This window comes from Cebus imitator, unplaced genomic scaffold (genome assembly GCF_001604975.1).
Source record: "Cebus imitator isolate Cc_AM_T3 unplaced genomic scaffold, Cebus_imitator-1.0 Scaffold193, whole genome shotgun sequence".
NCBI classification, from domain to species: Eukaryota; Metazoa; Chordata; class Mammalia; order Primates; family Cebidae; genus Cebus; species Cebus imitator.
Genome location: NW_016107508.1, coordinates 1,247,952 through 1,274,001, shown reverse-complemented (window position 1 = coordinate 1,274,001; position 26,050 = coordinate 1,247,952). Strand labels below are relative to the sequence as shown.

General features: G+C 48.5%; 1 protein-coding gene across 2 annotated transcripts in view; it reads left to right on the top strand.

Annotated features, from left to right (window-relative positions):
* The window catches only part of FBLN5 (fibulin 5), an 81,543-nt gene that overhangs the window by 46,022 nt on the left and 9,471 nt on the right, over window positions 1-26,050 (top strand). For both annotated transcript variants that reach the window (XM_017546958.2, XM_017546959.2), the window contains exons 5-10: window positions 8,759-8,881; window positions 12,188-12,304; window positions 16,244-16,363; window positions 21,079-21,201; window positions 22,670-22,796; window positions 25,528-25,723. In XM_017546958.2, the coding sequence (XP_017402447.2) occupies window positions 8,759-8,881; window positions 12,188-12,304; window positions 16,244-16,363; window positions 21,079-21,201; window positions 22,670-22,796; window positions 25,528-25,723 (806 nt within the window). The remainder of the gene's footprint in view (window positions 1-8,758; window positions 8,882-12,187; window positions 12,305-16,243; window positions 16,364-21,078; window positions 21,202-22,669; window positions 22,797-25,527; window positions 25,724-26,050) is intronic.

Genomic DNA, 26,050 nt, shown 5'->3' with positions numbered 1-26,050 from the left:
AATATGTTGTCCTTTCTCCTCATCGGGATCTTTTGGACTTTCTGTCATCACTTTATGGGTAGCATTTCTAAGAACTTAGTTAAGATTCAGGGAATTGATTCATAGGAAATCAAAACCCCACTAAAGGCCTAAAGGGAGGAGAACCTTCTGGAAGCACACAATGCCCTGCTCAAGGCATTGCAGCAGTAGGCACCCAACTACTGCAGGGTGGAGTTAAAGAAAGTCTCTGTCCATACACCAGAAAAGCATTCTGTTTTGGCTAGACCGTGCTAGAGACTTTAATAAGACTCCAAAAATAACAACACTGTAATAACCAGCAGGCTTTATCTCAGAGAAGAATCCAGTTAAGAATCACTGCTTGATTTTTTTCCCCCTTTTTAAAAAATAATTTCAACCTTTATTTTAGATACGGGGGTACATGTGCAGGTTTGTTGCCTGGGTATTTTGTGTGATGCTGAGGACATGATAGATCCCGCCACCCAGGTACTGAGCATAGTTCCCATGGGTAGTTTTTCAACCCTTGCCTCCCTCCCTTCCTCCTCTAGTAGCCCCAGTGTCTATTGTGGCCATCTTCGTGTCTGTGGTACCCGTGGTTCAGCTCTTGCTTACAAATGAACATGCCGCTTGGTTTTTGAAAACTTAAAATTTCATTTTAGATTTCCTAAACATTGCAATTACTTTTGCACCAACCTAACAGATTCTGAAACTCTGAGCAGGTTGCATGGATACGGAACCAAATACCACCTGGAACAGTCTAGCACCTTGTTACTCAAAGTGTGGTCCGTGAGCCAGCAGCATTGACCCCACGTGGGAGCTCGTTAGGAATGTGGAATCCAGTGAATTAGAATCTGCATTTTTAACAAGATCCCCACTGAGTCATACGCATATTAAAGTCTGAGAAGTATTGGTTTGGCACGGTGAGTTTTAGATACAGTTCTGCATTGGATTCATTTAGGTAACTTTAAAATAACACAGCTTTCCAGGCCTCGGCCCCAGAAATTCTGACTTAGTCAGACAATTCTCTTGGGTACCCAGGTTTGGAAACTACTGGCTTCTAAAGATTCCCAAATCTCTGTCGATGCCCAATGGCAAAAATTTTAGTAAATGGAAATCTAGTTTGAATTCCACCTCTGTTTGCTTTACAGTCACAATAATGGCCAAAGCCTCATGGCTTTTTGAAAACAGCAACAACAAAAACACACACACCAAAACAAAAACCAACCAACCCACGTCTAGGTTGACAGTCATGACGTGTCCCCTTCCTCTCAGGACATCTTGACACATGATGCTCAAGAGGACATGTGCTTCCCCTGCCCCCGTGGCAGTGACCATTCAGACATTGGCAAAAGTTGAATGGGCTTGGCCAATTCACTGCCCAGTTTGAAAGCAACTAAAGTCAGCTGATGTTTACCAAGCTGATGCTCTGAGGATGAAAGTAATTACCCAAGAAACAAACAATGTGATCTCCATTCGTTGCATGGTCTGTCTCTGTAGAAGAGCATGGCGAGAAGGGGCCTTTCAGAGCGCTCCTCCATCTCTCGCTTTAGGGGTAGAGAAAGAGAATCCACGGAGAGGCTGGGACCTGGATTCCAGCTGGTTTCATTCAAGAGGGAAGGATATTTTGTTGTTTGGAAAATGGACTGCATATTTGTTGCCTAATCAGAGGCGCAAAATGAACAAACCTTGTATTCCATGCTTAATCTCAAGTGTTGGGGAAAGTGCTGTAAACACAAAAAGATCTGGCTCCTAATGATTGGCCAGGACTGTAAGACACATGGAGTGCAGATGTCCTAGGAATTCGACAGCGAGTTCTCCAACACTGAGATCTTTAATTAAACAGGTGTTTGGGAAGTGGGTCCTGTGTAGCTTCCAGCCTTGGCTGGGCTCATCTTGCTGAAAAATGGCACCGACCCAGCCCAGCAGCAGGCCTGAAACTGGCTTCGCCTGGAGGCGTAGGAATGTGCCATTGTTATTTTCTTCTTTCTTATCAAGCCCCATTAGCTTGAGCGAGGAAGGAACAAAAATGGGCTGGGAAAACATGTTATTTCACTGGGTAAAAATTTACTACCAAGGAAATGATTTTTGCCATGCCCAAGAAAGGAAGAGTGGAGGCCTTGGAAAGGTGTGTCTTCCAAGCGTTCTTGGATAGCTTCTCCCAGTGTCACCCAGTGAGAATGTTTCCCTTTGGCTGATGGCTGTTCTCACACAAGAATAGAGACCTTTGGCCGAGGTTATGTTGGTAGGCTCACAAAGTCAGACCTTCCCTGTTCACGGGATCGGAGCAAAGAAGTTACGGGAAGAGGCAAGAATCAGATTGTGGAAAGGTTGATGCTACCTGGCTGCAGGACACACGTACCTTTGTGCTTTCAGATGCCTACAATTATGGAATCATAGATGGGCCCAGAGATGCCTGGGTGCAGAGCTGAAACGGAGACGCCGGAAGGAATGTACCCTGGCTTTCCTTACCTCTTGTCCAGATCTCCTGCTGTGTGTCTGGGGCTCAAGCGGGAGAAGTCCCTGGCTTTGGCTGTGGTTGAATCAGAACTAACCATGCTTGTAGCCCATGAAACCCCTGTGCTGTCATCCTTGTGTCTTTAGTGAATTCCAGAACAGCATCTGCAGGGGGCAGAAACCAAGCTTCTTCAATCTTCTACAGCTGTTAGGAACGGCACCTCCGCAGGGAAGGGAGCGATGTACCAGGCAGTCAGGCTGGGACCTGTGCTCCTGTTAATTTATGAACGCTCACCTCTACCCACGAGGCGGGCTATGTTAGCCCTGTTGCAGAGCACCCAAGGATACCAGAGGCTAATGAACTCGCTCTGCCTTATTTAATTATCCAGTGTGGGAGCCTGGATTCCCACCCAGCTCTGTCTGTTCCCAAAGTTCTTATTCTTTTACCTGCTACTCTTTTCTGGGGAGTTCTCAGCCCTTTGGTGTGTTTCTCTTTTAAATTTTGATGCTGGAAGAATGACCTAGAGAATGTTCTCCCTGTGGGCATGGGAAAACCATTATTTTGTTTTGTTTTGTACTGTTTTTGAAGGACATTTTATTTCTGTTAGAATTTGTGTTATGAAAACAAGGTATTTTCTCTTCAACTTTCAGGAATAAATGCTGGAATGTAAATGCATATATGTATATGATATGTGCATTCAATTTATATTTGAACATATTTATGCACATTTAATGTGGTATATTAAGTCTGTTATAACTACCTATAGAGATTTTATTTAATAATCTCTGAGTTAATACTAAGATCATACTTGGAAACATTAGTTTTATGTGGGGCAGAAAAGTGGGTTGTGTGATGTTTTCTGAGAACCAGCCCACTCCCAAGGGGAGGACATAAAATGGGCATAAACTAACCGTGTAATACCCACGAAGCTCTCTGAGAACTCCATACAGTGAAAGAGAGGAGTGTCAATCACCACGGGCTTCCTCTGCAGAGTCCTGCTCCAACGGCTAGAACGGTCAGCAGATGTGTGGACTGTGGCCCCTTCCTATGCTGTCCCTTGGGTCAGAATGGAAGGTTCTGTTGACTTTGTTGTCTCCAAGATTGTTGGACATGTTGTATTTTGATGTGTTGAGGCAAGTTCCTTCATCTGGTGCCTCTGTAACATCTTGACTATACTTGAAGAACATTCTTTTACTCCTTTAAAACACACCAGCCTGAGGGACATCTGTTTATTCCCACCATCTTGGCATACCTGCCCACGTGAAGTTTACTGTCCCGCTGGGGAATGTGAGACATAGCTAAGGGTACGAAATCCTAAAAGAGCTCCTGAATATGTGGGCCACTGTCCTGGGGCCTGAAAACCCTTTCTGTCTATGGCCTTCTTGGAAGGCATCAAGGAGGTGATATTGATGGGTTTTGATGACTTTCCAAAGTGAGCAGTTGTTTCAGACTGAGAAGGCCACTCTGTGGACGTCTGAAGGGAGAGGTACCAGTCAGTGCAGGTGAAACTGCAAGGTGAGCAGAGCTGTGCTGCTTGATGCAGATGATGACTTCTTCCTGGCAGGGGCAGCGCCAGGCTTTTCCAGGTTCTGGAAGAGTTGATGAGTGCTTTCCTCCAGTTGCCAGGATGCTGGTCACCTGGGCAGCAGATAGACATTGCCCCACCTGGGGAGAGCTGAGCAATGGTTGCTGTGGCAGAATCCTCCAAGTGCCCAGGCAGCTGACTGGGGTGACAGCACCCAGGAGGGAGCAGGGAGCCAGCAGAAGGACTCTCAGTAAAGTCTGCTTCTGGGTACCTTACAGCAGGAGGGAAGAAGCTGGATGTCAGTCTCCCAAAGGATGTAGAGGCTGGGGAGGACACACACACACACACACACACATGGCCATTGTAGAGCATAAAGAATGAATGAGGCTGGGGGTGGCGGCTCATGCCTGTAATCCCAGCACTTTGGAAAGCCAAGGCAGGTGGATCACGAGGTCAGGAGTTCGAGACCAAACTGGCCAACATGGTGAAACCCCGTCTCTACTAAAAATACAAAAATTAGCTGGGTGTGGTGGCAGATGCCTGTAATCCCAGCTACTCAGGAGGCTGAGACAGAAGAATTGTTTGAACCTGGGAGGTGGAGGTTGCAGTGAGCCGAGATTGCACCATTGCACTACAGCCTGGGTGACAGGGTAAGACTCTGTCTCAAAAAAAAAGAATGAATGAGCGAGCAAGTGAATGAATAAATAAAGGCTTGAATGAACCCAACATTCTTTTCTCTTAGACTTCCTGACTATTGCACAGGAAGGGAAATAGCAGGCCCTGTTTGCACACGAGAATACTGACACTTGCTCAGGTTGTCATAGCTTGTACTTTTCCACTGATGCAGAAAGGGAGACCCTGCCAAAGAATGTCCTTGGAGTGATTCAATGTATTTTTCCTTCTGTGATTTAAGTCAAATGTATTTAACGTAAGAAGTTCTGCTGTGAGCTGGAATGTGTGATGAGTCTTTCAGGCTCCCTCCCCCTGACCCGCCGAGGAAGCCCACCATGTGAACACTCCAGTTTTAGCTCTATCAGGTGTGTAAGCTGACAATGGTTTGGACGGTGGTGGCTGTTTTTAAAGTACACACACCCAAATGGGCTTATCAGCTAGTTGGCTGGGAAAAACTTTCCTAGAGACTGCAAGGCATTCATGTTTGCTGTTCATGTGTTCATTCATTCAATAGTTATTGAACATTTACCATGGACACAGCATTACACCAAGTGTGTTTTGAGGACATAAAGTTGAGAGGCTCCCACCCCCAGAAAACGTCAGGGACTTACTGACTTCTCAAAATATAGTTTATATTGACAATTCATTAAACAATTTAGTGGAAGTTAAAATTTTAATTTTAAAATCTATATCAACAAAAGTGGGTGTAACTGAGTTTATTCTTTTTTTTTTTTTTTTTGTTGAGATAATGTAATTCGGCTTTTCCCAAGTCGTGTTGTTGTGGGTTTTTTGTTGTCGTTCTTATTTGTTTGATTGAGACAGGGTGTTGCTCTGTCGCCCAGGCTGGAGGTCAGTGGTGCAGTCTGGCTCACTGCGGGGTACAAGTTCCTGGGCTCAGGTGATCCTCCCACCTCAGCTTCCCGAGTAGCTGGGACTACAGGTGTGCGCCACCACACCTGACTAACTTTTTGTGTTTTTAGCAGAAACAGGGTTTCGCCGTGTTTCCCAGGCTGGTCTCAAACTCCTAGACTCAAGCAATCCAACCACGTTAGCCTCCTTAAGTGCTGGGATTACAGGCATGAGGCACTGCGCCTGGCTGAGTTAATTCTTTAGCTCAGTAAAAGTGCTGGAATTTTTAAGAGTGAGCTTCAAAGATTTTGATTCTCGGCCTGATTAGTTTGTGCACATGCCCACGGTGGGGTCCTTTATGCCCTTCTGAGTCCAGCCTGGCCTACTTGCCTGTGTCTGGTTTCTCTCTGTAGGACTTGGCAAGCCCACTGTGTGGGACGCAAATTACATAAGCACAGAGGCTTGGGAACTTGCCGCCACCAAGCCTCTCCAGTGATTCTTCTCCCGTGTGGGTCCCGTTCACCCTTCATTCCCGTCAAGGCAGGAAAAAAACCAGAAATTCCTAAGGCAGTGTTGTTCCCAGGACACAATGGCCATCCATCACTCCCTGCTGGGGAAATGTAAATACGAACCAGCAGATAGTGGCACTATTTATTGTCCTAAGCCTCAGTGTGGATTTGAGCAGGAGCGGCTTCTGGCCAAGCATTATTCACCAGCTCCCCTGGGAGGCTATGCTGGGTGGGCAGAGCTGGATGGAAGGGAGGCAAAGGGGAGGCTGGAGTCCTTGCAGCTGAGAACAGGGCTGGGTCTTTGCCACTGAGGCCGCATGTGCTCGGCCTGAGGGTGGAGTGGAGGCTGTCGCTATCTTGGCACCAGGTTCTTGGAGGTAGTCCATGTTTAGGGGAGGCAGAGCCAGTTCCACGGGATGCCCAGACAGCTGTCATTTTGGGGTAAGGTGGGGACTGATCAGGGTTGTTCGTGTTGGGCTGTTGCTGGTGGATGGTGGATTTCGGGCCCTATCACCTGAACCCGAGGGACCATTCTCATCCAGTTGAATGTTATACTCAAGCACACAAAGCCCCATGCTACACGAGGCCCTAGTCCTCAAGGAGCTTACACTTTGGGTCTTAGACACCACTGTCCCCACCATACGTATTCAAAGAAGCCATGTGAGTGGATGATGATCACGTCTGCAATCTGCAGTGTCAGGCGGCTGACAGCATGGGAGTGGGGTCAGTCAAAAGCAGCAAAAGCTCGGCACTCCCTCCTCAGCCTGGGCTGCCAGCCCTACCTGAACCTGCTTGGTCCTGGGTGGTGCCACCTCTGTGAGTCCTGCACAGAGTAGACTTGGAGCCAGGCAGACAGGGAGGCCTGAACTCAGCTTTTGGCTTGGTGCTTATTAGCTCTTTCCACTCAGTTTTCCCATCTGTAAAATGGGGATTATGAGCCCGCCTCACAGGGTGATGTGAGAGTAAATACGGGAATGAGGAAAGTGTCAGATGCGTAACACAGGCTCAGGGAATTGCAGCTTTTCCTGTTATTTCTGACTGCATGATGGTCCATTCGGTGAAGGTGGAGAAAAGGTGTAGATGAGCAAATCCTGATGCGGGAATGAAGCGGGGAGGGAAGGTGCCCCACCAAGGGGCAGGCGAAGGCAGGACTGACAGGGAGAAAGAGCGCTGGGGTCCTCTGGGCCAGGCAGATCCAGGATGCACGGTGCTTCCTTGTGGAGTAAACTAATACATGAATGTTTAGTGAAACGTCTCTTCCTTTAGGTCAAGGTGAGAGTGTGGCATCAGGAGGTCCATTTCAGGATCCTGGGTGCTCTCCCCTAAAGTCGGGTACAGGGAAGAAAGGGGAGGAGGATGTTTCAGTTTCAACAAACAGTTTTGAGCACTGACTGTGTAAAGCATCCGCGCCAGATGCCTTGGGAATGGCCGTGAATATGGCTTGATATCTGTGCTCTAAAGCTCTATGTTAAGGAGAAGGGACCGACTTGGATACAAGTATCTTCATGCCACCAGACTGATGATAGTGGGCAGCACAGAGAGATGTAATGTGAGCGAGGACAGAGATTAGCCCCAGGAACTCTGGAATGGACGGAAGACTGGAGAACTTCAGACCGAAAGATTTTCATGGCTGAATACGGTTAAGCAACTAGACTGCCAGCGTCTGTTGGCAGGGAACTTTTTTTTTTTTTTAGAGATGGAGTTTCGCTCTTGTTACCCAGGCTGGAGTGCAATGGCGCGATCTCGGCTCACCGCAACCTCCGCCTCCTGGGTTCAGGCAATTCTCCTGCCTCAGCCTCCTGAGTAGCTGGGATTACAGGCACGCGCCACCATGCCCAGCTAATGTTTTGTATTTTTAGTAGAGACGGGGTTTCACCGTGTTGACCAGGATGGTCTCGATCTCTTGACCTCGTGATCCACCCGTCTCGGCCTCCCAAAGGCTTGGCCTGCTGGGATTACAGGCGTGAGCCACCGCACCCGGCCCGGAACTTTTTTTTTTTGAGACAGGATCTCACTCTGTCTCCCATGTTGGAGTGCAGTGGTGTGATCTTGGCTCACTGCAACCTCCATCTCCTGGGCTGAAGTCCCAGCTCAGTCTTCCAAGTAGCTGGGACAGGCACATGCCATCAGGCCCAGCTAATTTTTTGTATTTTTCATAAAGATGGGGTTTCACCATGTTGCCCTGGCTTGTCTCAAATTCCTGAGCTCAGGTGATCCACCTGCCTCGGCCTCCCAAAGTGCTGGGATCACAGGCGGGAGCCACCACCCCTGGTTGGGGACATTTCTTTTACTTTATTTTTGTTTTGTTCTTCTCTGTTATTTATCATAGTTCTGTGCACACAGTAGGTACACAGCAGACCCCCTGTTTAACATATGAATGAATAAGCTTAATACAAAATACCTTTCTAAATCAAGTAACGGTTATTGTCAAGGTGATGTACCTTCAGAGAGTAAAGGCATAGGATGGCAGAAGGGTGCCTAAGGATGTGTGTTCCCTTCTTGGCCATTTCTCTTTGTGGATTTCCCTTTATGGAGCTAGTCTGGTGAGCAGACTAGCTCAGCAGTCCCCCCATTGCAGGTCAGTGTCTCCTAGAGGTGCCCATCAGGGAGGCGCTGCCACCTCCTTGGGTGTAACCTAGTGACATTAGCAACTGCCTCCCAGCCAAGATAAGTAAGCCACTGGCACCTCTGGTGGCTCCAGGACTCTAGATGGATGTGGGTGACATTCTCTGGAATATGTCTGTGTTACAGATGTGGACGAGTGTGCAACAGATTCCCACCAGTGCAACCCTACCCAGATCTGCATCAACACTGAAGGCGGGTACACCTGCTCCTGCACCGATGGATACTGGCTACTGGAAGGCCAGTGCTTAGGTAACAGCTCTCTAGGGGGTCATAGGGACTCTTGTAAGTTAAGGGCTGCCAGGGGCATTGTGAGGTGTGGGCACAGCTGGCTGCCTAAGAGTAATAAGCTTTCCTTTGCCAGGGAGGGTGTGGGGGGGTGGAAGGCTATTGAGCTCACATGTGTAGCCGCCTTTGAAAATCAACTGCCATCATCCCCATCTTGTCATCATTATAGTTTTTGAATGTATTTATTTTTGAGACCTAGTTTCACTCTGTTACCCAGGCAGGAGTGCAGTGGTGCAATTTTGGCTCACTGCAACCTCTGCCTCCCAAGTTCAAGCGATTCTCTTGCCTCAGCCTCCTGAGTAGCTGGGATTATAGGCATGTACCACCATGCCAGGATAATTTTTGTATTTTTTGTACAAACGGTGTTTCACCATGTTGGCCAGGCTGGTCTTGAACTCCTGGGCTCAAGTCATCTGCACACCTCAGCATCCCAAACTGCTGAGATTACAGGCGTGAGCCACCGTGCCTGGCCTCAAATGTATTTTTTAAGAGCTACAGTTTGGAATGTATTTTTTACGTTTGATTTTACCTAGACTTTCTTCCTGTCTTCACAAAGTTTGTATCCAGGCCAGGAAGTGACAGAGGTGAGGATTATTTTGCTTTAGTTAGAAGTAATGCTAAGAGAAGGGAACGCTTTTGCTTAGTCACAAAACTGTGCGAAGTGTTGAATGTGGATCAGTAGATTCTGATCTTACATCAGTTCCTTCCAACACTCTGTCTTTGCCCTTCCCCCTGACCACCACACCCACCCAACCAGCTCTGGCCTTCCCTTTTACTCCTGAGGAGTCAGTCCTCACCAATTGAGAACTGGCTTTGCAGTTGGCATCTGCTGTCTGGTCTTTCTGTTTATTTTTACTGGAAGGTTGTTTTCCTTTCTTCCCCTCTAGTTTCGGGTTTAGCCAAGTGAATGAATTTATAGCAAACTCTAGCTGTCACTTCAATTTCTAATTCTAGGGTGTGATTTCTATGCTATGTTTTCTAGAAAAGCCCCTGCCAGTTTAAATTCTCTTAGACACCATTCTGTTGCCTGAAAGTCCGTCCTGGAGGGGCTGAGAAACGGATCCAAACAAAATCATGGAAAGAAAGAAAAGCTACCTCTTTCCAAGTTTCTCTTGATTGAGGCTGAGTGGGTCTGCCCTGAAGCCCCGTCCGAAGCATCCTTGAGGCATGGATTGGCTTGCTTCTCCTTTCCAGGCCTGCACGTGGGCATTTGTGACTATGATCGTCGCTGTGCATTCAAACTAACCTCTGCTATAATGGAAAATTTGATGCTACTTATTTGAACATAAGCAGATCAGTGAGAGAGAGTTATTTGTACAGGAACTTAATATGTCAAATTTCAGAGCTGGAAAGGATGTTGGATATTATGTCATCCAACTTTTATAGCATCGGAGACTGAGACTCAAAGAGAAGGAACATTTTAGACAAAGTTAAAGTGAGTTGCTTCTAACATCTGAGTCTCCTGCGTCTCAGTCTAGTTATTTTTCCCACCGCAAGGGGCGCTCAAGTGGCAGGGAAGACCAAGATGTACCAGCCCTGTTCCAGAGACCTTAGAGCCAGGAAACCCTCACATGTGAGGGGTGCCAGCAACTCGGACATTCCGCCACCTGGGAGGGTTGTTCTCTTCCTGGGAGCACGGAGCTTTAGAGGGATGCTCATGGAAGCCTGGCATGGTACCATGTGGCCCAGCCACTCACATTCACATCTGAAGGGAAGACCTCTCCTAATCATGGCCGAACTCCTGCCCTCCGCTGGCTAAACTCGCCTTTCCCTTTCAAAGTGCAAGTTCCATAGCCACATACTGTCTGTTCTGTGTACCAGTGGAGATGCTACTTTTGCAGAAAAATGAGGGGTGGTGGCTGCCTTTTCTCCAAGGTACCCCTAGCGAAAGGTACCCTCTCCAACCCCTGCTGCCTGCCTAGTGTTGGTGATGTGCCCAATTGCATTCTGGGAAGAAGTCAGGGCCAGCTACTATACAGCCAATGGTCCTTCTTTGCAGGGGCTGCCCTGCACTCAGGGGCAGTGCGATGGGCCAGGTTAGAAGTAGCTGGGACTCAGAGACAAAACAGAATCACAGGACAGGGCATGGAATCTGAGAAGGGTGAACAATAGGTAAGGGATCGAGATGGGTCCGGGAGATGGAGTCCTTCCTGGCAGTAGGTAGAAACCAGGTACAAGGACTGAGACTCTAAGCTGGCTTCCAGAATCCTGGATGGTCCCTGGTTCCAAAGGAACGCAGGGATCAGAGAGGGAATCTGGTTAGACTGGGGGAGGTGGGAATAAGGACCAGTTCCAGCTACAGTCAGATCAACTGGTCACAGCAGGAGCCTGTACTGATGCTATCTCAGACTCTGCCAGGAGGCTGGTGATTTCATTCACTGTCCTTACCCCATAGGAATGAATTCTCCAGCCCATCATCACGTCAGCTTGGGGTGTTGAGAAGTGCTTTCCCAATGACATCAGGCTCCCCATTGATGGATACATGTTACAGGGAGGTCACATTGCCCAGCTCTGCTCAAAGGATCCGTTCACCCACAGTGTCGCCACTTTCCCTGGCAAGGCCAGCTGTGGCTTGGAAGAGGTGTGTTTATCCAGAGTTTTATGTTCACTCTGGTGCAAGGAGGAGATCCAGGGTGAACTCCAGTGTCCTCATGTTACTGGATTCATGGGTCTCCAGACTGTCATGCTGTCCAGCTCGTCCCGTCCTAACTGGCTCTTATTCCTGACAGCTGGACATATTCACTGTTCATGTTGCTGGCAAGGAGCCTACTGGGGTGATGCTATGGATTCTTCTTACGTGTTAAGCTGACTGGTCTCTTCCCAGGGCAGTGGAACCTCTATATGGAATCTTTGAGTTGAATCTTAACATTGAATAAATCTTTAGAGTCAAATCTTAGAGCTGGATAAAACTGGAGAGCCCATCTTGGATAAACCTTAGCACTGAATCTTAGAGCTGGGTAAAATTGGAGAGCCCATCTTGCCCAACATCCCACTCAAAGCAGAAATTTCTTCTGCAACTTTTAGGATAGGTTCAGGTATTTATGGGACTGAGATGGGTCGAGGAGGAGAAAGATTGTGGGGAGATTGAGCCTTGTAGTCAAGACAGCATCCCCATCCGTGACACTCAGCAGGCACTGTCTTGGTGCTTGTTCTCCTTTGCTTCTCTTCAAGATCCTGTTTGGGAAGAGCCGGGCAATCATGCCACGCTAGTGGTGGCATCAGTGAGTGGGAAGGAGACTTGTCTCACTTTGCTTGCATTTCTGTTTCCAGATATTGATGAATGTCGCTATGGTTACTGCCAGCAGCTCTGTGCGAATGTTCCTGGATCCTACTCTTGTACATGCAACCCTGGTTTTACCCTCAATGAGGATGGAAGGTCTTGCCAAGGTATGTGATGTGCGTGATAACTTGGACACGACGTGAGACACTAGATGTGGTCTTTTTCAGCGCCTGGCGGCTGATGTTTGTGGGAAACACTGCTGCTAAAGTGTATTCCCATCCCTAGTCACTGCCTGCCCATCCCCGTTGCTACAGAAACCCGAGACCTGAACCTCGCTCTGTGAAACATCTCAAAAAATGCTCTGAATATGGCTGAGGGTAGGACCCCAATCATGGACCGGCTGGGAGCGGACAGTTTCATGGTTTTGCTTCTTTTCTGTGTCTGCTATCCAGAGGTAGCCTAGCTGGCTTTCTTGCCTAATCAGAAATTTCGTTGCATGTCCTATAGCCTAAGTTCAGTTCCTGAGGCCTGAGGAGGGTTCCTCAGGGTCCCTGCCCCTCCATGAATCATAAAATAAACACATCCATGCCATGCAGGGGTTTCGTGGGCAATTCTGAGGCTTCTTGTTGTGCTTTTCCCTCCGACCTGTGCCAGGATGCCCTGTGCCTTAGTGAAGGGTCTGGTGCTGGTGGTATCGTCCTCTGCTACTCGGCGTGCCCCCACAAAACCAGACTGAAACAAAGGCATTTTCTGGTTTTCATATGATCACTTGAAATACTGATAAGTAAGAAAAACAAGTTACATGCCTATCGTGGTTTCCATCTGAAGGTTTCTGCTGCTCAGGAAGTGAATGAGGGACTTAAGACCCAAGGAATTAGTGCAAATCCTGCGTCGGCACCCAGCTTCCCCCTCAACTCCCAGCTCCCAGCCCAGGCCCCCAGCCCCTGGCAGCTGCTTGGCCCAGGTTGGAGGCAGTGCCGGAGACGCAGAATGAGGTCTTTGTCTGGAGACCTCAGGTTTTGCGGGGCCCATTTCCTTGTTTCATTCACCCTTGGAGTTCTGGCTGGCAGCCTCCTGGCCAGCAGAGTTGGAAGATATTATGTCTCCATTCGTTTAATTATATCTAAATTGTCGGTAAACAGGAAGGCATCAGTGTTAAAGAGTTTGATCCTGGATTCTAAGTCTCTCCTCCAAAGCTGGTTCTGCTCATTGTTCCAAGAAGTCTGGACTGTGTTCCTCACGCCAAAAGAGGTCATTTTCTTCTGAGAGTAGACGCCAGGCCGGGAGATTGAGGAGGCGGATAAACAAGGGCCCTTCCTTCCACTGGAGCGGGAGCGGGCGCCTGGCTCCCTTGCTGCTGTGATAAGCGGCTTAGGGCAGACGCAGGCTTTTCTGTGCCAAGGCCTGGGATCGAAGGTGGCAGTCACAGGCTGGCACAGTGTACCCAGTACCTCCTGAGGCATAGCCATGCCCAGCAGAGCCAAAAGGCACCTGTGTCCTTCAGGCCTCTGAGGGACAGGTGTGTGACAAAGAGCAGATAATACACCTCGCAGTGCCAAGTCCACAGCGTAATAAAGCGGCAGGCCGGGCACCCAGGCCTGGGTACGGGCACTCAGCCACTGGGATGTTGCATCAGCAGGGCCCATGGGCAGCACAGGTTGTCACATGCTCCAGTGAGCTTTCGCAGTCCTGACTCTTTGTGTGTGGAAGAGTGCTTTGCACGCTCGGAGCATTGTCATGTCTGTTCATTTCACTGAACTTCAATAATAATTAGCCTCGTGAGGTCGGCAGGCAGGTGTCTGTGGCTCTGCTTCACAGAGGGGGACATCAAGCTCAAAAAGCTTCAGCAGCTTGGCCAAGGTCGTGCGGTCAAGGGTGGCAGAGTTCAGAGTGAAACCAGGAGCCCAGACTTCCTGTCCAGCGGGTCAGAGTGGGGCCCTGTGTGCCTTCAGTGGATTCAGAAGGGCATCTGGAAAGGGCTGGCAGGAAAGGGCAGCGAGAACCCTGCGGCGGGGGGCAGAATCATTGTGATTGCCCTGCTCTTTAGGAGAAGCTGAGCGCTGTGAGAGGGTGGGATGAGCTCATTCATGTCTGAGTGGCTAGCCCCTGGCCAGAGGCTGAGGCCACCAGCCCTAACACTCGCCAGCACCGTCCTGTCTGAACTTAGACTCAGTGGCTTAGCACAGTGGACATTTTCCTGCACCCCTCTCCCTATCCCCAACCTCCCACTGGCACCAGTGGGGGCTGGTGTCTTGCTAGACCCTCTCTCTGCAGCTGTTCATTTATTTATCTGTTTTCTCCCTGAGATCTCCAAAGATGCCAGGAAGCAGGAGCTTTGTGGGCATGGGATTAGCGCTCCCCCGCCCCACCTTTAAGAAAAGCCTCTCAAGCTGCTCACTGTGAAGGCTTTTAGTTCTGAAAACACGGACATCTCTTTCAGAGGCCCAAGAGGTTCACCTGGGCTTTGGAAGAGGATGGAAAATCTCTCAGCTGGAACTTTGGCCATTGGCGTGTGGAGCATTGTGGGATGGCGCTTACAGTGGGTCAGCCAATGCCAGTGGGAAAGGGGCTCCTCCCCGCTCCCCCCACCATGAGCTGTGCAGCATGAACCTTGGGTATTGTGGAAAGACCCCTGACTCATGTTCCAGATCCCACTGTGTCCTTGTTAGCTGGTGGGCTTGGGTACAAGTCTCTCAGTCTCCAAAAACAATTTATATGTATGTATATGTGTATGTGTGTGTGTGTGTGTGTGTGTGTGTGTGTGTGTGTGTGTGTGTGTGTGTGTGTGTGTGTGTGTGTATATATTTTTTTTTTTTTGAGACAGAGTCTTGCACTGTCAACCAGGCTGGAGTGCAGTGGCATGATCTCAGCTCACTGCAACCTCTGCCTCTGGGGTTCAAGCAATTCTCCTGTCTCAGCTTCCTAAGTGGCTGGGATTACAGGTGCCTGCCACCATGCCTGGCTAATTTCTTTTTCATTTTTTTAGTAGAGACGGGGCTTTACCATGTTGGTGAGGCTGGTCTTGAACGCCTGACCTCAGGTAATCCACCTGCCTTAGCCTCCCAAAGTGCTGGGATTATAGGTGTGAGTCACCACACACAGCATGGAATTTTTTTTTTTTTTTTTTTGAGACGAGGGCTCACTCTGTCACCCAGGCTGGAGTATAGTTACACAATCTCAGCTCACTGTAGTCTCAATCTCCCAGGCTCAAGTGATTCTCCCTCCTTAGCCTCCTGGGTAGCTGAGATCACAGGTGTGTGCCACATCATCTGACTAATTTTTAAATTTTCTGTAGAGATGGGGTCCACTGTGTTGCCCAGGCTGGCCTCAAACTCCTGGGCTCAAGCGATCCGCCTGCCTCAGCCTCTCAAAGTGATGGGATTATAGGTATGAGCCACTGTGCCTGATTGTTCAATAATGCTTAAACAACCTATTGATGCATAATCAGTGTCTAATAAATTGCACCATGATTTTATTAATTTTGACATATGTGTACTCACATGAAACGACCACCACCACACTCAAGATAATGGATTTCCCATTACTCCTTGTGTCCCTTGATGTTCTTCTCTTTAACCTACTTAACTCTAAAGTGGGGCAGTGGTCCTCGTTGTAAGGAAAAGTGAGTGTGAGATCCTTTCCTAATGAGCAAAGTTATTTATGCATAATAAATATATTATTAGAATCATCATGGTTATTTGTTAATCTGAAATTTCCAAGTCAATAAGGATGAGGGGAGCTCACTGACAATACAACCGGTGATGAAAAGGAGCAGGTATGGCCTGGAAGTTCCTGACGGGGAGCCTTGGGGTATGGACTTACTAGCAGGTGTATACGTATATATGTTTATATCATGTGTATGCATATGGTTTCCACCTTGCCTAACTTGTGACCCCAGAAGGGACATGGGGATGGAGGCCCCAGTCCTTAAGTGAACAGTTTGGGGTCTGAGATCATGATCCCAAAGGTCCTGGATGGAGAGCCTCAGTACCTGCCACTCTGGTCTCCTGGTGGTGGTGGATTTCACTGCTGGTACATTTTTCTGCCTAGTTATTGTGGCTGTTCTCTTGGAAAGACAGTCAGCGATGTGCCTTGGCTTTCCACAGATGTGAACGAGTGTGCAACTGAGAACCCCTGCGTGCAAACCTGCGTCAACACCTATGGCTCTTTCATCTGCCGCTGTGACCCCGGATATGAACTTGAGGAAGATGGTGTTCATTGCAGTGGTAATGGGCTTTGGCTTTGGAAACTTCCACCTGTACTTGGGACATGGGGAGGGGTTGGGGATTGAAGGGCAAGGGCTTCCTTTATGGGTGTTTCCTCTCATTTCCTGGACACATGTCCAGTCTGGGACATCCTCGAGGGCAGTGGGGTCACAATCACACAGAACAGATGAGTCACTTCCCGAAAGGTGAGGTGTCATCTGACCTTAATGCAAAAATCAATGGAGCTACCTTCTAGGACTGAGGTGGGTTTGACGGGGGAGAGGACTCACTCAGTTTGGCATGTTGGTTTGAGAGCTGTTTGTCCGCACCCAGCATCGGCTCCGGTCTTGGGGATAGCACAGAAAGTACCTACAGAGGGCAGTGACCCAGGTATAATAGTATATCTCATTGGGTAGGGTTGGGGGGAACATTGAATGAATGAGATCATGTATGGAAGCACACATACTTTGTGAACTTCTGAAATCTCTACAAATAATCAGTGCCTCGCTCCAGGCCTGGCACCCAGGGAGCATGCAAAAAAAAAAAAAAAAAAAAAAAAAAACCAGTTCTCGAATCAATGGATAAATGATTGAATGTTGAATGAATAAAATCATAATAATTTGTTGTGAGAACATAGATGTGATGGCTTAGTTGACCTTTTATAAATTCCTTCCAAGCCCAAGGGACTGTGATTCTTTGCCCCTGCTAGTTTTTGGACTCTGTTATAATTTTCTTATTAACTCCGTCTTTTTTTCCCCAGAAAGTTAAATTTTGTTTTCTTAGTTAGAAAAAGATTACTCGATTGTAAACTCCTTGAAAATAGGGACCACCTCTTACTCATATTTATCTTTGTAGCATGCCACACAGGACCATGTACAACTCCTTTTCTTTCTCTTTCTTTCCTTTCCTTTCCTTGTTTTTTGTAAAGGTTGAATTAAAGTACACTCCATTCCATCCACTTTTGGCACCCTCAGCAGCTGTGAATTAGCAAAGTCTAGATTAATAATGCTTCACTGTGCTTCTCAAAATAAGTGGGCCATATACTAGGGTGTGAAAATCTTTTTGTCCTGCAGAACGGAAAGTTTCCTAATCCAGATTTTATTGTAACAGGAACTGACCCAGGTTATGAATGGAACTTGTGTGATAGTCTCATTGGCGACTGAAGTGTTCTAGGGACCCAGTTCCCTGAAACAAATGAACACCCCTCCCTAGGGCCAGGACTGTCAGAGCCACAAGCAGGCAGTTACAGAGAGCCTTGGACTGATTCAATCTAAGGCCTAGAAACAGAAATAAAACACCCTCAGGCATGAAAAGCCACTTTCTTCCTAGATTTCAGTTTCTTCCGTGGCACTCCTTGGGGAATTGGGGCCAAGGAACTAAGAAGTGTGGAAAATCTAACATTATGTGGTAAGATTATTTGTTTCTCCAGAATGTTCATTAATCCACAGATTTTTGTGTGTGTGTGTGTGATGGAATCTAGCTCTGTTGCCCAGGCTGGAGTACAGTGGTGCAATCTCAGCTCACTGCAACATCCGCCTTCTGGTTCTCCTGCCTCAGCCTGCCGAGTAGGTAGGATTACAGGCACCTGCCACCACACCCAGCTAATTTTTATATTTTTAGTAGAGATAAGGTCTCACTGTGTTGGCCAGGCTGGTCTCAAACTCCTGACCTCGTGATCCGCCCGCCTTGGCCTCCCCAGGTGCTGGGATTACAAATGTGAGCCACCACGCTTGGCCAATCCACAAATGTTTGTTGCCCCACTGCACAGGCCATGTGGTAGAGTGACTCTGGAGCTAGATGGAGCCAAGTTCAAATCCTGGCTCTACCATCTGCAGTACTGTTTTTCTTGACCAAGTTACTCCATGAGTCTCAGTGTCATCCTTTGTTAAAAAATCAGCCAGCCAAATGACCAACCAACCACCCTCATAGAGTGGTCAAAAATTAAATAAGTTGGCACAGCCCTGAGGGTGGCCCAGCTCCAGGCTGGTTCCAGGCTGGCTGGAAGCTGCTGTTTCCCATGTCCCAGGGAGCATGGATCCAAAATAGATGGGGCACAGAGAGACAAATATTCCTGGCCACCCCACACTGCTCTGGAGTCTTCTCTTTCAAGGAGGTTTTTTTTGGACACAGTGGAGTTTTTTTGTTTGTTTGTTTGTTTGTTTTGTCTTGCCTTTGAGACAGAGTCTTGCTCTGTCACCCAGGCTATAGTGTAGTGGCACGATCTCAGCTCATGGCATCCTCCACTGCCCGGGTTCAAGCGATTCCCCTGCCTCAGCCTCCTGAGCAGCTGGGACTACAGGCGCGTGCCACCACACCCAGCTAATTATTTTGTATTTTAGTAGAGATGGGGTTTTACCATGTTGGCTAGGATGGTCTCCATCTCCTTGACCTCGTGATGCGCCCACCTCAGCCTCCCAGAGTGCTGAGATTACAGGCAAGAGCCACCACCCGCGCCCAGCGGACACAGTGGAGTTTTAGCCATTATATGTTAATTTATCTTCCCTAAGTGTAGGTGTAAGAGACTTTTGGCTTCTTGAGAAGTTTGCGTCCATGCTGATTTGGCAAAGATCTTCAGTTGACTCATTTTACCCCAAGTGGCCAACTTGTCTTCCATGTTCTCCATGATGCATGCTGTCCTAAAGACTTGGCATGACCCTGGGATATGCAGGCTTTCTAGAGAAGACTGGCACAGGATAACTGTGATGGAGAGAGTCCGTTTCCTGTGTCTTCCTACTTAACCCCTTTCTGCACTTCTCCATTTCCCCCAGGCACTGGTATCCTCACTGTGTTATCACAACTGGGGTGGCCGCTCTGTGTAACCCCAGACCCCTCCTAACCTTGTCTCTCAGGGATTTGCTAAACTGAGCTGTTCCTGGAAACCATGGTGGGTTCTCAAGTGGAGGAGTCAAAGTGGCCTAATACGCACTCCCTGCCAGAAACTGGGCTTGTATTTCAGCTTTCCAGTGGAGGGTGGAGCCACAGCCCAAGCGAAGTCTGGGAGTTACAGACCCAAAGATCAACCGAGTAGGGTCTGTTACAGCCCTCCCTGCCCAGTGGGAGTGGGTGCTACGCTCTCCATCTGCGCTGGAGCTAACCCTGCTTGGGCGATTGCCCGAACCTCAGGGCTCCCGAGCTCCACTGAGCTCCCAGCACAGTTACTCAGGGACACATTACAGCATTATGTTTCCAAGTGTGTAGGATCCAGAGGCTGGGTTCAAGTCCCAGCGTTCCTCCTTACTTGTTATCTGTGAACTTGGCCAAGTCACCTAACCTCTGTGAGCCTCAGTTTTTCTCCTGTAAAATATGGAGAGTAACAGTGCCTCCTTCATGGGGTGGAGGTGAGAATACAGTAAGAGGAGGCATGTAAAGCATTTAACCCAGTGCTTGGCACATAGGGAGCCCCAGGGATCCACAGACATCACCACTACTCTGTTGAAAGTATAAATGGAATCTGTGAACTTGGAAATAAAATAGGACACTCAGTTATGATGGGCTGGAGCCAGAGACCCAGGGCCCTGCAAGGCTGGGGAAAGTGGGGACGCACGGCCGAAGCAGGTATTACCTGAGCACATTTTACTTTTCAAATCAGCATCCGAATTCTGCTGGCTGATAACCCATCACCTGAGGACCACTGAGAGAGACAGGAAGGAGGTTTTCCTTCTAGGATGCGAGAGGCATGAGGCGTGTAACACCCGGAATTATCTGATGGTGGAGAGGCAGCTTCTTTTGCGTTGACACCCTCTCTGGGTGACTCCAGCCGCCAGTGGTCTGTGAGTGAGAGAGTAATCCGAGGACATGTCACATGGGGAAACTAGTGAAAGCAAGTTTTTGGGAAACAACAAATGCAAGAAAAACATGTTTTCTTTGGCATGCTTATCGGAGGAGGTTCAAACAGGCACTCTGTTGCCAAACTGTGTGTGTGATGAAGAGTTGGCTTTTCTGGAACGTCTGCTTCTGCATCAACTGCCATAGCCCATGCAGATGAGTTGTAAATCACATGGACAGGGGCTCCCCCTCCACAACAGGCTGGCGGGAGGCGGCTGCTTCCCTTGTCCCAGGGAGGATCCGAGGTAGGCGGGCCACAAAGAGAAAAATATCCCTGCCCATCCCTCACCACTCCAGAGTTTTCTCTTTCAAGCAGTTTTTTTTTTTTTTTTTTTAACACAGTGAAGTTTTAGTATAATTAAAACCTGGCCTTCTGGATATGTCCCTTTTGATTGTGACTTTAGGAACAATATTGTTCCTGAAGTTGGGGAAAGGGGTGATTGGAGGGGAGTTGAGACTGTGAAAGTTGCCCCTTTAGAAGACGCTCTAGGTCAGGGAATGTTTTCTGGGTCTCGGGGAACCCCCCAGAAAAACCCCAGTGGGCAAAGTAACCTCAGCCCCTTGGGCAGATCAGAGGTGGAGGGTGGATTCCCCTACATGGTGAAAGAAGCTTATAACGAGTGGAAGGTTCAGTGAGGGGCAGACAATGTGGGAAACTTGATGTAGGTGGATTTCAGCTCCATGTAGGAAAGAATTTTCTGACAATTAGAGCTGTCCAAATGTCAGTGGGGGTCCTCAGTAGGTAGTGAGCTCCCCATCACTAGAAGTATTCAAGAAGTGAATTGACAGCTTCTTGGCAGTAAAGCCATCATATGTATCAAGACACTGTGGGAGTTGGAGTTGATGACCACTAAGCTCCCATCCCCACGTAGACTGTGATTATAAACAGCAGGTATAACTTGTCACCCCAGATATGGACGAGTGCAGCTTCTCTGAGTTCCTCTGCCAACATGAATGTGTGAACCAGCCCGGCACGTACTTCTGCTCCTGCCCCTCAGGCTACATCCTGCTGGATGACAACCGAAGCTGCCAGGGTAAGGCTGTCTGGAGGGGCCTGGCTGGGGTATGTGAGGTGGGGCTGATGCAAGGGGTCATCTGGTTGTCCTCAGCTGGGGAATCGTGTGCAGCTCTGGGAAGGTGGTAGGGGTGGGGATGTGAGCAGGTGCTCGTGGCTCCCAGAGTGGCAGCTCTGGGCAGGATGCCTGGCCTGGTATCTTCCCTCCCTGTGACCCATCCTTTGGCCAGGATCTGGGCCACTTAAACTTCTGTAATGAACTCTGCAGATGCAGACGGCAGCCTCTAAGCATGGCTTCCTGCCTTCCCAGGCAGATATCTGAGGCTGCTCTGAGAACTGCTCCAGGTATAAGCAGGACTTTTGTGGCCTGGCCAGAGCCCGCGCTTTCTGATGTGGCTTGGAGGGCAGTTTGGTCAGCCTTTCTCCAGATGATCTCCTAGAGCAGGGTTGCCAGGGAGACCTCATGCACCTGACTGCTCTGTTCCTGGAAGAGTTGGGGCCCCAGACTATAAAAGGGGTGGGTCTTCTCCTGTTTGCCTGCTTGGCCTGGCTTCCGGCCCCATGCTCCACCCACTGAGGGGTCATTGCAGAAGCGACTGACCCATTCTCAGCCTCATCGAACCTGCCTCATCCGATGGCCAAGCAGGAATTCTCCCTAGTGGTGCCAGGCAATAGAAACATCATGTGAGCTACAGACGCGAGCCATCTATGTAACTTGACATTTCCTAGTAGCCACATTAAAAGAAGGAAAAAAAAAGGGTAAAATTACTTTTACTACTATATTTTCTTTTCTTTTTTGAGACAAGTCTTGCTCTGTCACCCAGGCTGGAGTGCAGTGGCATGATCTCAGCTCACTGCAGCCGCGGCCTCCTAGGTTCAAGTGATTCTCCTGCCTCAGCCTCCCGAGTAGCTGGGACTACAGGCACATGTCACCATGCCCAGCTGATTTTTGTATTTTTAGTAGAGACAGGGTTTTACTATGTTGGCCAGGCTGGTCTCAAACTCCTGTTTTTACTACTATATTTTCTTTAATGCAGTATATCCAAAATATTATTTCAGCATGTATTCAATATGAAAAGTATTGATTAAATCTTTTATGTTCTTTTTAAAAATTTAATATATATGTATATATTTTTTTAAATTAAGAGACAGGGTCTAGCTTTGTTGCTTAGGCTGGTCTTGAACTCCTGGCTTCAAGCGATCCTCCTGCCTCAGCCTCCCAATGTCCTGGGATTTAGGCGTGAGCCATCATGCCTGGCCCACATTATTTTTTGGTACAAAGTCATCAAAATTTGATGTGTAGTTTCCACTTACAGCACATTTCAATTTGGATCAGCCACATTCCAAGTAGTCAATAGCCACATACGGCCTGTCGCTGCCATATTGGATAGTACAGCTCTGTAGTAAAACCCAGCCTACCCTATTCCCACACATCTGGCCTGGCCAATAATGCCTTGCCCCCGCTTCTTGTCTACCCTGCATTTCAGACATCAATGAATGTGAGCACAGAAACCACACGTGCAACCTGCAGCAGACTTGCTACAATTTACAAGGGGGCTTCAAATGCATTGACCCCATCCGCTGTGAGGAGCCTTATCTGAGGATCAGCGATAAGTAAGTCCTGGCTTCCCCTGGGGGAATAGAAACCTGATGAGGGCCTGGCTCAGGAGGCCGGCAGTGTGGTGTGAAAGAGAGTGCCACAGCCAGGAAGGCAGCGGACCTGGCCTACTACCTATGCCATGTGCGCGCACGTGTGTGTGTGTGTGTGTACACTCGTGCACATGCACATGTGTGTGTAGAATAGATCAGAATAGAATAGATGGAACAGACTGAAATAGAAGGTATCAGAGTACATTGCGCTCCGCAATGTCAGTATTGTTTTTGGAAACTTCTCTTTCAGTTATGTGTGCTACTGGTTTGCAGTGCAAAATGTGTTGCTTACTGTGGGTTGTGAAAAAGTTTGCAAAACATTCTATTACAAGTTATGAGATCTGAAACACATTCCTACATACCAGAAAGAATTACTGTTCAAAATGTTTGACCACACACATAGTAAGAAATACACACAAGGCTGGACGCGGTGGCTCACGCCGGTAATCCCAGCAGTTTGGGAGGCTGAGGCGGGTGGCTCACCTGAGGTCTGGAGTTGGAGACCACCCTGGCCAACATGGTGAAACCCTGTCTCTACTAAAAATACAAAAAAATTAGCGGCGTGTGGTAGCACACACCTGTAGTCCCAGCTACTAAGGAGGCTGAGGCATGAGAATCAGTTGAACCTGGGAGGAGGAGTTTACAGTGAGCTGAGATCGTGCCACTGCACTCCATCCTGGGTGACAGAGTAAGACTCTGTCTCAAAACGCGCGTGCACACACACACACACACACACACACACACTGCTGTCTATCACTCCTCCACTCATGCCAGAGCTATGCAAAGATTCTCTAGAAAGCTAACCAAGCCGAAGAGTTGAGAGTCAGGGTTCTAGAATCTCCTCTTCCCTCTAATGACTTTGTTCTGGATACACGGGGTCATTTAGAGCTCGGCTCCTAAACGTAACATGCACAGGACTCACCTGGGGATCTCGGAGTGCTGATTCAGTGGGTTTGGGGTGGGGCCCAAGAGCCTGCCTTTCTGGCAAGCTCCCAGGTGAAATGAATGCTTCCAGTCTCCCTGGACTGCTCTGTGAGTATTGAGGTGCTGGAGAGTTCTCTAGTTTGCTCTAATCAAGTTTCTGACGTGATCTTAGTCAACATTTTACTAAATCACCAGATGGCAAATATTAGAGTTGAGGAGAGAATTAAAGTGAAGATAACTTCCAAAAGGTGAATCAGTAGGACAGTGGCTTTCTGCTCCTGGCATGCTAGGAGTTTGTCTTCCTTCTCTTTTATCCCTTGTTTAACCATCTCAGTTCCTCTGTGGCCTCCTCTCTTCCAAATGTTCACACATTGACTTCCCTTGAGCACACCAAACCCCCGCATGGGAGACAGAAGGATGACTCAGACACACCATCCTGCCCTTTTGGGTACAGCCTCTCAGAGAGGAATTTGTGGCTTACCAGTGGTTCCCACTTTAATCAAAAATTGGCAAAAGAAAGGACAGTGCTGGGACAGGTGGGTGATTTAGAGACATCTTCACTTGTTGCTGAGAGCTATGCTTCTAAGCAACCCTTTAGAACAGGGCTTTTGGTCCCCTGATTCAAGGGCTGTTTGTGGCAGAGCAGAGCTCCAGGCCGCTCTTCCCAGCTTCTATTCCTGGTTCTCTCTGGGTTTTTCCAGGCCACCCCGTCTGTGGCTGGGGAGCTGACCCATTTCAGCTCACAGCACTGAGCTGGTGTTACTGGTGGAATCTCTGGCATGACGCTGAAAATGCCCCGTGACTCCCTCACTCCAGGCTCCGTTCCAGTTGGACTCCGGCAGCCCCTTCCAGCTCCTTGTCCAGTTCAGGTGTCCTGTGCTCCTGCCAGCCTGAGCAGGACTTGCTCACGCCTTTACGCATGCCCCAGAATGGCCAGCCTCCCTGCTTGTGTGCACATCCTTCTGGCCATATGGAAGGCATTCCTTTCATCTCCATGTAGCCAGAGCTGCCCCGTCTTTCAGATATCAGCTCAGATACCACCGCTCCCAGCTGTTTGTGTGGGCTCAGCGCAATAGAGAATGTACAAGGATCCTCAAGACCTATTTATCTAATTTCTTACTTTAAAAAATTCTTTCTTTTTTTTTTCTGTTTTGTGTTTGAGGCAGGGTCTTGCTCTGTTGCCCAGGCTGGAGTGCAGTGGTGCCATCACTGTAGCCTCGACCTCCCGGGCTCAAGTGATCCTTCTGCTTTAGTGTACAAAGGAGCTGGGACCACAGGTGTGCACCACTATGCAAGGCTAATTTTTGTATTTTTTGTAGAAATGGGGTTTCTCCATGTTGACCAGGCTTGTCTCACTCCTGGGCTCAAGCAATCCACCCACCTCAGCCTCCCAAAGTGAAGTTTTTAAAATGAGTGTCTATGGCTGAAGAAGTGAAGGGCCGTGTGGCCCGTGGTGTATTTGGCCTGCATGGCAAATGTAAAATACCTTGGAGAATGTTCTAATGTTCTGAAAACCAGAGATCTAAGGTCTATATTCTATCTAGTAGCCAGAATATCTGATGAGTGAGAAGAGGCCATTCTCTAGGAAACAGAGCTCGCCTACATGCTGGAGAGTTTTTAGACTCAAGCCAGAAGCAGAGACATTCTACAGTTACGCCATTTGGATGCTAAAAATGGAATGGCCTCATTTTCAGTGTTTTAAGAGAGGAAGTAGCACAACCAGCACCTGGAATGGATTTCTTGAGTTCTCACATCATTTCCCTTCCCACAGCCGCTGTATGTGTCCTGCTGAGAACCCTGGCTGCAGAGATCAGCCCTTTACCATCTTGTACCGGGACATGGACGTGGTGTCAGGACGCTCCGTTCCCGCTGACATCTTCCAAATGCAAGCCACGACCCGCTACCCTGGGGCCTATTACATTTTCCAGATCAAATCTGGGAACGAGGGCAGAGAATTTTATATGCGGGTAAGAGGGAGTGGGGAGCGGGGCCATCGTCTGTAACAGTGGCCTTGTGCTGTCTCTCCTCGAGCATCCTGTACGCAAGCAGATAAGAGTGGAGCTAGGAGGGTCCGGTATCTAGAGAGAAGAGTGGAGGGGGTGGTTCAAGGTCCTGGTTTCCACCGCTGTCTTTGTGGTCTCGCAAAACATGCTCCTCCTCCTGAGCCTCCAGATCCTCATCTGTGAAATGGGAAGTTAGGCCAAGATGCAATCTTAGGTCTCTTTTCTCCTAAAATTCTGTGGGAGAGACATTCACGTCTCCATTTTTTTCATCCACCCATGTGACAAATATTT